Source organism: Neomonachus schauinslandi, chromosome 4, assembly GCF_002201575.2.
Source record: "Neomonachus schauinslandi chromosome 4, ASM220157v2, whole genome shotgun sequence".
NCBI lineage: Eukaryota > Metazoa > Chordata > Mammalia > Carnivora > Phocidae > Neomonachus > Neomonachus schauinslandi.
The window spans coordinates 14,176,730-14,188,699 of NC_058406.1; the positions used below are offsets into that span (position 1 = coordinate 14,176,730).

Below are 11,970 nucleotides of genomic sequence, written 5' to 3' on the forward strand. Positions count from 1 at the left end.
CTAAAAATAACCATTACTCATGTTTTGCTGTATATTCTTCCAGATAATTTTTATACATGTGCACACCAACTTCCTTATTTCCCCCAGGCCCCCCTTTTTAAATAAAACTGCTATTACCCTTAGTATCCAGGGTTTTTTTGTTTTTGTTTTTTGTATCATCAGATCTTTGAAGACACCATTATGGGTGGATGTTTACTAATGTGCTTAACTTATCCCCTAACTTACGTTGCTTCTGATTTGGGGAGGGAGCATCACAAAGAATGCCACATCCGTACCCTTTGCTTTGTTGCTGGGAACAACTCAGGTGTGCATCTTGGTTTACAGGCTTAGGAGTGGAATTACTGGGTTGGCCAGTTTATTGTTGACTTCTGGTTTTGAGTACCCTGTGCTTCAGGGGAGGTGTGGGGAGGGAAGAACCCATCCCATTCCCCCTCCCCATCCCCCAGGGACTCACTATCTCTGGAGAACAGCACAGCCAGTGGGAATGTGAGAAAGCAAGTGCAAGTTAGCACTTTCCGTGCAGGGACACGGGAGTGGATGCAGCGGAATTTTGGTAGAGTAACTTCCTGGGAAAGAGGAGGCCCGGGATCCACAGAGAGGACGTTGGGCCAGGAGAGATGGAGGCTGGGAGAAGGGGAACGATGGCCGCCTGGTTTGGTAGAGCCAGAAGAGGAAGTTGGAAAAGCCAAGGGTAGGAAGGGAAGCCCCAGGGGATTACCTTTGTCCCTTGTCAGCAAGTTTGGGGACATTGGGAGACAAGGGCTTATGTGAAATCGGAGGGGGGGTTTGTATGGACTAATTTCCAAGAGGACTCTTCTCTCCCTCTTCCTTGCTCCCCTTCCCACCACCATCTCAATTCACCTCAAGGCTGGAGAACAGGCTTCTGCTTGGTAGCCGTCAGATCTTTAACTGGGCACTTGCCCCATGTCCCGGATGAGTCGACACCTGTCACCTGTTAGCATGATCCTTGCTCGGTGAGGCCCGGTTACATTCTACAGCTGGGGACTGGAGGCCAGGGAAGGGAAATCTCCTGCTGGGCTCTCAGAACCAAGAAGAGGGGGTGCTGGAGTTGGAGCCCCTGTCAGTGCAACTGTCCAAACCTCTGGGGGCTCCAGGGCTCCAGCCCCGCTCTGCTTCTCTCCTGTCCCTCTCCCCCCACACACATGTCACGCCCACAAGAGGCAAATGGCAGCAACTCGCAGGCCACCGGACTTTCAACCAGAGATGGCTGTGCCCCCAAGGGTACGTCTAGAAATGTTTGGAGACATTTTTGGTTGTTACAACTTGGCAAGGTTCGGGGAGAGGAGCGTGGGGCGGGGGCCCCTCCTAGGTCTCGTGCTGGAGGTCAGGGATGCTGCTCAGCACTCTGGATGCCCAGGACGGCCCCCACCACAGAGAGGTGTTGGGCTCACGTGCCACAGAGGCGCTGTGACAGAGAAGACTGCTCCCGGAGGAGCAGATGGGCTTGCCCTTGCAGATGCCAGCTGGGGACTTCCTCCAGTCTCTGTCCTCCACCGCAAAACCCCACTGTAGTGGCCCCATCTCTCTCCAGTGCCCCGTGTCAAGCCCGCCGCACTGTGCTTTAACAAATGGAACTGAATGATTTTTTGTTTCACATCCGTTTCAGGTGGGAACAGGGAGACCTCTGGGTGAACTTCCTTCCAGATGTGCAGGGAGGGGCCAGCTCCTGGGCAGGTGTGCCAACCCCTACCTGCAGGCCGAGCGCCCTGGGGTGGGGACCATACCAGGCAGCTGTGGGCAGGGCAGTGGCTGTGGGAGGGAGGAGGTGGAGTCTCCTTTTTCTAGGGCAGTGTCACCTGCCTCCAGCCCAGGGGCACTGCCCTGGACTACCCTGCCAGCGCGTGCGGCCGTGCGAAGCTGGGGCCTGTTCCCCGGAGCCTTCAGAGTGATCGTGGACCTTACAAGCCCTATGTTGCTGGACCCCCAGAACGCAGAACATGGCAGATGGGGTGCAGGCCAACCCCAAAGTGTTCAGGAAGAAGGTGCTGGTTAGGCACCCCTCTGGGTGGATGGGCCCAAGTCTCAGGGCCTCTTCTCCCTGGAGAACGTCCAGGTACGTGCCTGCTACCTGGGGATGGAATCCTCCATGGACAGCAGCAGGAATGGGGTTGGGGAACTGGCTCCTAGAGACCATTTCTCCAGAGAGAAGAGCTCTAAGTCTCTGAGTGATGGTGAGATATGTCACTGCATTTTCAGCACCATAAGGATCATCTAGTCAATCCTCAGGCCCAGAGAGGCTAAAGTATCTACCCGACGTCACACAGCATTTTGGAAGAGCTGGGACTAGAATCTAGGGACCCAGGTCTCTTGGCTCCAAGTGCAAGACCCAGCCAGCAGGTTGGGTCATGTGACTTCCTGGAGTGTGTATGGAAAGGAGGTTGGTTCTGATCTGTGACAGCGGCCCGACCCCATGAGACAGTGAGCTTCCTGTCTTGGAAGATGGTGCAGGAAGGGCATTCCTGCTCAGGGTAAGAAGGAAGGAGGCTCCTAGTGCTTCCCAGCTCTGCCCGCCTGGGGACTGTTCTTTCAGCAGGTGCAAGGCTGGTGGGAGGTTCTCCTCACAGAGCCTGGGGAAGCAGGAACAGAGACCTGAAGGGGCAGCATTGATGGGCCTCTGATGAGGCCTGGGAGGGAGCTGCAGGCCCAGAGCTGCAGGAGAGCGGAAGGGACGGACTCAGGACTTGGATTTTCTCCTCTCTCAGATCTAGCTTGGGTATGAAGAAGTTCTTCACCATGGTCATCCTGGCCGGCAGCGGTGAGTAAAGGCTCTGGGGGGACTCCTCTTTCTCTCCCGCTCCCACACTTTCTCCTGTGACCTTGGGCACCTAGGTTCTCGAGCCACTGGCTGGGGGCCTGAGCTGCCTCCCTGGGCCGCCACTTCCTCGCTCAGGCCCGGGGCGGCCTTCATTGCTTTGGGGCTGTTTGCTCGCCTGGCCAGCCGTAAACACACCGGGGGGCGCTTGGCTTGGCATTTACGAGCCTCCAAGGGCGACAGGGCCCAGAGCTGAGCAAGCATCGTAAAATGGTAGTGTTTGCTTAGGGCGTCTGGCCGCCCCGGGAAAACCTGGGTGTTTGTGTAGATAGGAGTGTGTGTTTGTGTACATGTGTACATTAGACAAGAGCTAATGGGTTTTTGTGTGGCTGGACGCACGTATATCTCTGTGTGTGGAGGGCTGTCTCAGCACACGTCAGCAAAACGTATAGGTGTATGTTAATTGGGGCACCTGGATGTGCATGAGGTGTGTGCGTAGCAGGTGTCTGGGAGCTCACAAGCCGTCGGGGCGGGGAGGGGTCCGGGGGCTCCTTTCCTGGGACTGGTGCTCCCGGGCAGCACGCTGGGGACAGTGAGGCTCCTGACGCAGGTCTGACCCCGCACACAGCCAGGTGTCTCGGGGAGCTGGGAGGTGGCCCGAACCCCTCACTGACTTCTCACCCAGCCTGTTACGTATCGCCCGAACGCAGCCTGGTTTGCGGGAAAGAAAGAGATCCCAGGAACAAAATAAGGTTAACCCTGTGGCCAGATGTGAGAAAGAGGGGGTTGAATTGGCTGCTAAAGTTGTTCAGAAACCAAGCATTTGCCTTCTGCTCCCACACCGGCCGGGGACAGCTGCAGCCTGACCGAGCGCAGACTGCGTGTCTTCTGCTGGGAGCGCGAGTGTGGATCGTGTGTGCTGCCTGTGGGAGTGTGTACCGGCGTGCGGCTGAGTGTGTGAGGTGTATGTGTGAGTGCGGGTGTGCTTGCAGGTGTGAGGTGTTCGCGGGCGAGTGTGTGCACGACTGTGTGTATGAGAGTGTGCATCTGTGCGGGAGGTGCCTGTGAGTGCATCACAGGTGTGTGCTTGTGAACACATACGGTGTGTAGAGGGAAGTGCAAGTGTGCATCTCGCATGAGTGTGCTGTGTGGGAGGAGGGTATGCATGGGTGTGTGACCTGTGTGTGTGTCTGAGTGTGAGCTTGCTGAGCAGGACCACGTGACCGCGTGTATGAGGTGTGTGCGGGTGAATGTGTGTTTGCGGGTGAGTGTGCACCGGAGCGTGTGCGCGGAGGGGAGTCTGAGGTGTGGGTGCCCGTGTGAGTGTGATGGGGTGTGTCTCCCTGCGTGTGAGGGGTGGCATGCTCATGTGATCATGCCCACCTTGTATGGAGCTGCTGGTCAGGGTGCCCTGCGGATGGAAGTCTGCCCCTCCCCCCCAGGATAACACCTGCACAGACAGACGGTGGGCAGCGGGAGGCCGGAGCTTCAGGCCAGGGAGCCAGGAGGCCAGGACCCCACAGAGGGTGCTCCCTCCTCCCAGCCCGGGCATCTGGCGCCCTGCAGGAGAGCCGCTTTATCCCTAGATCTGGCAATTGATGGCAAAGCGCTTGTGCAACTTGCCCACGGCACCACAGGGCTCACGGAGAAACCTGTTTGCAAACCTGGGGATGTCTGGGCTTGACTCCCAAGGTCCAATTTCAGATCGGACCCCCAAGCTGCTTGGCACGCACGTCCTCCTCCAGCCGCAGGACACCAACACGGCGGGGGGAAGGGCTGGGGGAGACAGCTAGCGTCCCCTTTCTCCCCACAGCCCTCACACCCCTCCTGCAGCTCAGGGATGGGCTCAGGCCCACGGGACGTGGGGTCCTGCCTCTCTCCCTGCCCCAGACCCCGCTGAGACATGTACCTCACTCGGCACCATCCTGTCCCGGCTCCTTGCCCGTTTCCTTTCTCGTTTGCTCCTTATCTTCTGTAATGACAAAAATCACCAAGCCAATAGACAGGAAGACTCAGGTAGAGCAGGATTCCCCAAACCCCTTAAATGGGGCTAGAGCGGCTCTCCTGCCTTGTGCGGGGTGGCCTCACCCAAGTAAGGACTTAAGCACCAGGCTCTGGGTTGACTCAGCAGTGAGCGAGGAGGAGATGCTGAGTCAGCACAGGCCCTGGGGGCCCAGGAGGCGGGGAGCAGGGGAGAGGAGAATCTGTCGGTGGGGTGGACTGGCCTGGCAGGTGCTGCCGCTGAGTTTGCTGGTGTAGGAAGGGGTCATGGCGCTATTGCCATGGACAAAGGGAAAAGGTGTGTGTGTGTGTGTGTCTGTCTGTCTGTCTTTGCTGAACGACCAGAGCACTGAATTGTCTCTGGATTCATTGTAATTGGCACCAGCCCCAGGACAGTGGTAGGGACCCTGAGTCCCTCCTGGGGGCAGAGGAGCCAGACCAAGCTCAGGGCCCAGAATCAAACATTCAGAAGAGCATGTGGCATTTGTGAAGCCCCTTACAGTAGACCGGACACTTGGGATCTCACTGCCTGGGTCCATATTCTATCTCTACCACTTTTTGATAATGTTCTCCGGCAAGTTACTCAGTGCTCTGGGCCTCAGTCTCCTCATCTATAAAGTGGGGATAATAACAGCACTCAGTGAGCTAATGCACGGGAGGGGCTTAGGACAGCGCCTGGCACAGAGCCCTCAACAAATAGTAACAATAATTACTTTCTAAGGGCCCTAGTGCCTCACGATTTTTTTTTTTAAGATTTCATTTATTTATTTGAGAGAGAGACAGAGAGAATGAGCAGAGCAGGGAGAGGGGCAGAGGGAAAGGGAGAAGCAGACTCCCTGCTGAGCAGGGAGCCCAATGCGACATGGGGCTCTATCCCAGGATGCTGGGATCATGACCTGAGCAGAAGGCAGACGCTTAATGGACGGAGCCCACCCAGGCGCCCCTTCTCACAGCTTTTTATACATTGTTTCCATCCTCCCCCTCTGCTCACCCTCCCTCCCTCCCTCCTCTTTTCCCTGGCCCCGGGGTGTGGGGAGGACAGTCAGTCAGACAGGAAGGGCCATCCACCAGGCAGGACGCTCACAGCACCCCTTGGTTCTCTTGCAGTCCTGCCCGAGGCCTGCAGCAGCCTGCTTAACCTGAAGTCCATGGTGGAAGCCATCACGGGGAGGAGCGCCATCCTGTCCTTCGTGGGCTACGGCTGCTACTGTGGGCTGGGAGGGCACGGGCTGCCCATGGACGAGGTGGACTGGTAGGTCCCCGAGCGCTTGCACTGCTGTGGTGTCGGGACTGGGAAGGGGGCGGGCAGTGAGGGTCAGACTGGTCTCCGTCTCTGATGGATGGGACAGGACCCTTTCCCCAAAGGATGAGGCTGGTTCAGTGAGTTAGTGACCGGGAGCCTGACCTTGACCCGTGTCCTCCTCAACTGTCTTGGATGCTTTCTACTGTCCTTCTCCAAGTCTTGGGCTTGGAGGCATTTGAACTCGCACTCTCACCAGGAAGGAAGCATTGACCTGCCCCCAAAACACATGAGAGCAACGAACACGCAGCTCACCCTCAGCAAAAGCAAAGGCTGTGACCCCTCTCACCCCCATCACCCTGGAGGCTCTGATGGAGGGCTGAGCTTACTTTCTGCTCCTATCTCCCCAGAAGCAGCCAGCACCAAGTCTGGTATCATGGGGACCGGGGTGGGGGGAGGCTTGATAAATGCATGTTGACTAATTGCTTTCCTCCACCAGAGGGGATGGGGGTGGCCACACTACATTTGCTTCCTGTCCTTCACCCCCCGCCCCCCAATCCCACTCGCCCCTGCGCACAGCCAGGCATGGCCCCTTCATATAGTCAGGCAGGCTCCTTTAACAGTGACTGAGCCCTGACCCTCCTTCCCATCCTGACCACATCACCGGACAGCCTGAAGCTTCCTGCCTCCTGCAGCCGCATCAGGGCTCTCAGGGGGAAAGCCAGGAGCCCTGCACATAGAACAGGGGGCAGGGATCATGGGCAAGAAACTGGGCCACTGGCTGGGCTCTGCCTGGCTGTGTGACCTCAGGAAGGTAACTGCCCCTCTCTGGGCCTCAGTCTGAAGGTCTGATCTGTAAGGAACTGGTACAGATGGTTGAGGTCTCTGCCAGTGAGAGACCAGCCAAGCCTACCTACATGGGCCTGCTATCCTCTACCTGCCCCTAGGTGCTGCCACGCCCATGACTGCTGTTACCAGAAGCTCTTTGACCTGGGCTGTCACCCCTATGTGGACCACTATGAACACGCCATCGAGAATAATACTTCGGTCGTCTGCAGTGAGTTCTCCCCCTGCCGTTTCCCCCTCCCCCATCTAGGAGAAGGGCTGAGATTGCCAGTCCGCCTGCCTGCCTTGTCCTGGGGCTGTGCACACGGTTGCCAGATGACATATACAGGATGCCCACTTAAATTTGAGTTTCAGATAAACAACGAAAAATATTTTCACCTAAGTATATCCTAAATATTGCATGGGACAGCCTCATATTAAAAATTAAATGTTAGCATAAAATCAGTTACTAGTAGTATAAAATTAAGAGTTAGTGTAAGTGTATCCCATGTAATATCTGGGACATACTTAGACTAAAATATGTACTGTTTGTCTGAAATTCAAATTGGCCAGGCTTCTTGTTTTTGTTTGTTAAATCTGAGAACCCTAGCTGTGGTCCTCATCCTGATATGCTCTGATCCTCCAAGCCTGAATTAGCAGCCTGATTCCCTGGTCCTTGATTCTTAGGCTTCGCAGGGTTTAGGGAGGGTTCCGATTCAGTGGGTCTGGGTGAGGGCCCAGGAATCTTGTTTTTAACCAGATCCTCTGGTGATGCTGAGACTTTGTGACATGCCGACCTGGGTTCAAACCTGGATTCTGTCAGCATCTCCTGCTGTGTGACCTTAAGCAGGGTGCTTCCCTACCTGGCCCTAGTCTCTCCATGGGCCCATGGAAGTGTTTAGATCAGAGCAGACCTGTTCCGTTCTGGTTCTGTCTTTGGGACCTGGCCAGAAGGTGGCCTCATCCCAGGACTCTGTGTTTCCAGGATTCAAGCTATGGGAACCAGGCCCTGCAGGGTTCCCTCCCTTGCCATGAACTCTCCAGGCCATTCCTCAACTGAGGGATGTGGCGTCCAAGTTAATTGCCCAAGTGTCCCTGCCTTGCCTCCCCTTAGGTGGCAGATGCCTCCTGGCCCGGTCCCATGGGCAGCCGCGGGCTCCCTTTGTCTCCTTGTCTTAACCAGGTTCTTGCTCACTATTCCTCACTAAAAGCTCACAAGCAAGCCCAGCTTTGCAAAGAAACCCTAAGTCTCCTTTTCTCTGGGGAAGAGTCTGGTGGGGAACTGGGCACGTCTGGGGCCCCTTGGGAGCCCAGGGCACTGAGGTTCTCATACGCTGTTGTTCAAACGTGGAGTGAAGGGGCTGGCTTGGGAGAGGGGATGTCCCCTCATTAAAGCATTTCAAGGATCCCCAAAGGGCGGTGGATTAACCCAAGCCATGGTTTTCACATTGGTTTCTGGGGATTCCTGCGGTCATGGGGGTCAGGGATGGGGGGGTCCCTGAGTGGTCCAGTTGGCCCTGTTAACCCATTTGATAGCTTAAGGGCTTCTCTTTTGGCCATTTGATAAGTTAGCCTCCTGCAAAGAGTCTCATTTAAGAGCAAGGATTCTGCTGATGGAAAGTTTGAGAAGTTTGCAAACCACTGAGCCAGTGGTTGTTCCCCGAACCAGCAACATCACCATCACCTAGGAACTTACTAGAAATGCAGATTACCAGGCCCCACCCAGACCTACTGAATCTGAAGCTGTGGGGCTGGAGCCCAGCAGTCTCTGTCTCAACAAACCCCCGGTGGACCCTAGCGCACCCCTAAGGTTAAGAACGGTCAGGGTGGATGATTTCTGGAGGCTCAGAATAGTAGCAGGAGTAACAGCGGCAGCAAGTGACTAGGACTTAAGCATTTGCTCATGGGACGCCCTGCGCCAAGCTCTTTAGGAGCCCTTCCTCAGTGGCTCCTTACCACCAGCTCCCTCCGGTGGAGTGGGGGGAAGGGGGTTCTGTGATTCTGTGATGGAAGAGAGGAGGCCCTGGGGTGGGGAGTTCCTGACACCTGAGTGTCTGTCCCAGCTCTGCCTTGGGTTGGCTGGGTGACTTAGGTAAACCCTTTTCTGAGCCTCAGTTTCCCCAACTATAAAGTGGCACATTGGACTTCAGGGCTTCTCTGATTTAAGTGCGCCCAGAGCCACCAGGAGGGCGGTGGACACAGATGACTGGGCCCGCCCCAGAGCTTCTGAGCCGTGGGCCTGGGGTGACCCATCAGGGACGCTCTGCTGCCGCCTCCCACGGGACCACCTTCCAAGGCTCACTAGAACCTCTGCTCTGCACAGGTGAGCTCAACGAGACGGAGTGTGATAAGCAGACATGCGAATGTGACAAGAGCGTGGTTCTGTGTCTCCAGAACCAGACGTACAACGAGAAGCATCGAAACTATCTCAACATCTACTGTCAGGGTCCCATGCCCAACTGCAGCATCTATGAGCCCCCCCCCGGGGGAGGTGGCCCGCAGACACTTCTCCCCCGCTCCCCCTACACCTCCCTAGTGCTCTCTGGGGACCAGAAAGATGGAGCAGGAGGAGGTGGGGACGAGACCGGGAACCCAGGGGACTGCCTGGCTGCTTCCTCCCTGGAGCCCCCCCCCACCCCCCATGAGATTGGCTCCAGAGGACTCGGGAAGGCCTGGGTCCTGACTGTGGCCCCCAGGCTCATCCAGCCCAACCCCGAGCGTGGCCGTGTCCCGCTGCCCGGGTCCTCGACTTGGCAGGGGCCTCTCCTGAGTGTGGAAGGCAGGCCTGGGAGAGAAGAGGTGGGGGTCCTCTGAGTGGGGCCCCTGCCCCTGGCCCCCACCTGACTTCCTCAGCCTGACCCTCAAGGTTGGACCCTGGGGCCTTAGAGACCAAGATCCTGAGCTGTGGTCACAGCCCCAGAGCTTGGTGTGTCCTCAGACAGGTTCCCAGACTGACAGCGTGCTGGTCCCAAGGCCTGGGCTCTGGGGCCTCTTGGCTGCTCCTAGGCAATGACCAGGCTGATCCTTGCTTTCTCTCTAGAGCCCCAGGGTGGGTGGGTGGCCCAGAGTCCAGGCCCAGACTTCACAGGATGGCCACAGTGCTTAGCTTCTCAGCCCCCAACTCTGGCCTCAGGGCAGTCTCCAGGGCACTGACAGAACCCACATCCTCAGTGGCACTCCCCTCGGTGCAGGGTGACCAAGATGGGGGCACAAATATGTCCCCCAACACTCACAGGTCTTCCCCCGCCTCCCTGCTGAGCTGGCCCTGCAATACTGCACGGCTCTGAGGAGCACCCAAACCCAGGCTCCTGGGACCCTGACAGACATGGAGGGGACAGGGCCGTTCCCCCCCCCCCCGCAGCATCTATGCCAGTGGGTGGAAAGACCCCAGACCCCTCTCTCCCTGGCAGGGAACGGCGAGGTTGCACCCTGGGGTCAGAAGCCCTCTCAATGGGGAGGAGGCCGAGGTCTGGGACCCAACTCCATGAAGGGGGAAACAAAGGCAGGAGGGACCAGGTCCAGGTAGGAGGCTGTGGGGAAGATTCAGGAAGGCAGTGGGGGGGGAGCAACATGCTGATGGAAGGGAGGGGAGAAGGTGGGAGAGATGTGGGACAAGGTGAGGCGTCCAGACCAGAGTGGTCTGGGCAGGAGAAGCGGGCTAAAGGAACCTGGGGCGCAGGGCCCCCTTGGGCCCAGGTTCCCATTTGGCCGGGGGCTTGTGGGCAGAGGTGGAGGAGGGTCAGCCTCCGCGGGGCCAGCTTTCTTGACCCTGCACCAGCTCTGCTGTTTCTCCAGGTGCGCCCTCCCCTGTCCCACCTGCCTCACCTCTTGACCTCAAACTCAGCGGCCTCCAAGAAGCCAGCATGCCCTGCATCACCCCGAGGACCCACTGGCATAGTGCTGTGACCCACCTGGACACTGAGAACGGCCACCAGGAGCTCGGCCCGCCCTGCCAGGACCCTGTAGACCACTGTCCCCAGGGATGGTCAAGAAAGCCAGAGGCTAGAGAGGCATGGGGGTGGGAAGAGCATGTCTACCTCCCAAATAGCAGGACTGGGCAGAAACCTTGCCCAGCTGCAGCTTCTAGAACACCAGGCTTGGGGACTGAGGATGAAGCTGTTGGTTGGCGTCGGCTGTCACTATGCGTGGGAGGAGACCCTTCCACCGCTTACCTCCCGCTGACTGGCGTGGCCTGGCGGCTGTGGTCCCCTGTGAGCCTCATCACTGACATCTTCCAGCTAACGAACTACCCTCTCCTGGCCATCTTGGGCAGGCCCATTATCTCTGAGCCAAAGCCCCCACCAAGCCAGGGGTGGAGTCAGGATGGGGCACCCAGAGTCCCCACTGGAGGTGGGGTCTGCAGAAGCCTCCGCCCCTCACCCGTGGGAGCCCAGGGTTCTGGCTGCGCCCCTCTAGCTTGCACAGACCTCCACTCCAGAGAGTCTGGGCCCGTGTGTTGGGACGAGATTCTGCTGCCAAGTCTTGCCTGTCCCACCCCCCGCCTTGCCCCGGCCTGTCCAGGATGCTGCACCCCAGAGACACTCCATAGGACTCAGCACCCCTTCCTCAATCTAATAAAAGTCTCCTGCCTTGGCTCCCCACTGCTGGTCCTCCTTGGCATGGTACTCACTGGCCGGGCATCAGGGGAGGGCACAGAGCCTCCCTCCAGGGTCCACGGCTCTGGGGAAAGCAGGTTCTCTGACCCCCAGCAGCTGGCCTGGCCTGTCCCCTTCCTGCCCTGGGGCCTGGATGAAGTGGCCTGCTCCAGCAGAGAGGCGAGTGTCAGGAAGGCTGGTGCGTGCCAAGGACTGGACAAGGATAACTGTTGGGCTGGGGACTTTCTGGCATCAATCTCCACCCTGTCCTTTGCTGTTGTACATCTGAGGCCCAGAGAGGGAAAGTAACTTGTCCAGAGTCACTCAGGTTGTCAGTGATGGGGCTGGGTCTGACTCCTCGGGATCCGACTTTTTTTTTAAGATTTATTTTATTTATGTATTTATTTATTTATTTATTTATTTATTAGAGAGAGAGTGGGGTGGGGGAGGAACAGAGAGAGAGAGAGAAACAGACTCCAAGCCGAGTGTAGAGCCCAACTCGGGGCTCCATCTCACGACCCTGAGATCATGACCTG

General features: G+C 57.4%; 1 protein-coding gene across 1 annotated transcript; it reads left to right on the forward strand.

Moving 5' to 3' along the window:
• The first annotated feature begins 1,844 nt into the window (after positions 1–1,844).
• LOC110574730 (group IIF secretory phospholipase A2-like) lies at positions 1,845–9,375 on the forward strand. Its single transcript, XM_021683521.2, is given in 6 exon segments — positions 1,845–2,074; positions 2,724–2,776; positions 5,882–6,026; positions 6,962–7,071; positions 9,163–9,314; positions 9,316–9,375. Coding segments are annotated over 6 exon segments (636 nt in total). The 5' UTR covers positions 1,845–1,958.
• Positions 9,376–11,970: the final 2,595 nt, after the last annotated feature.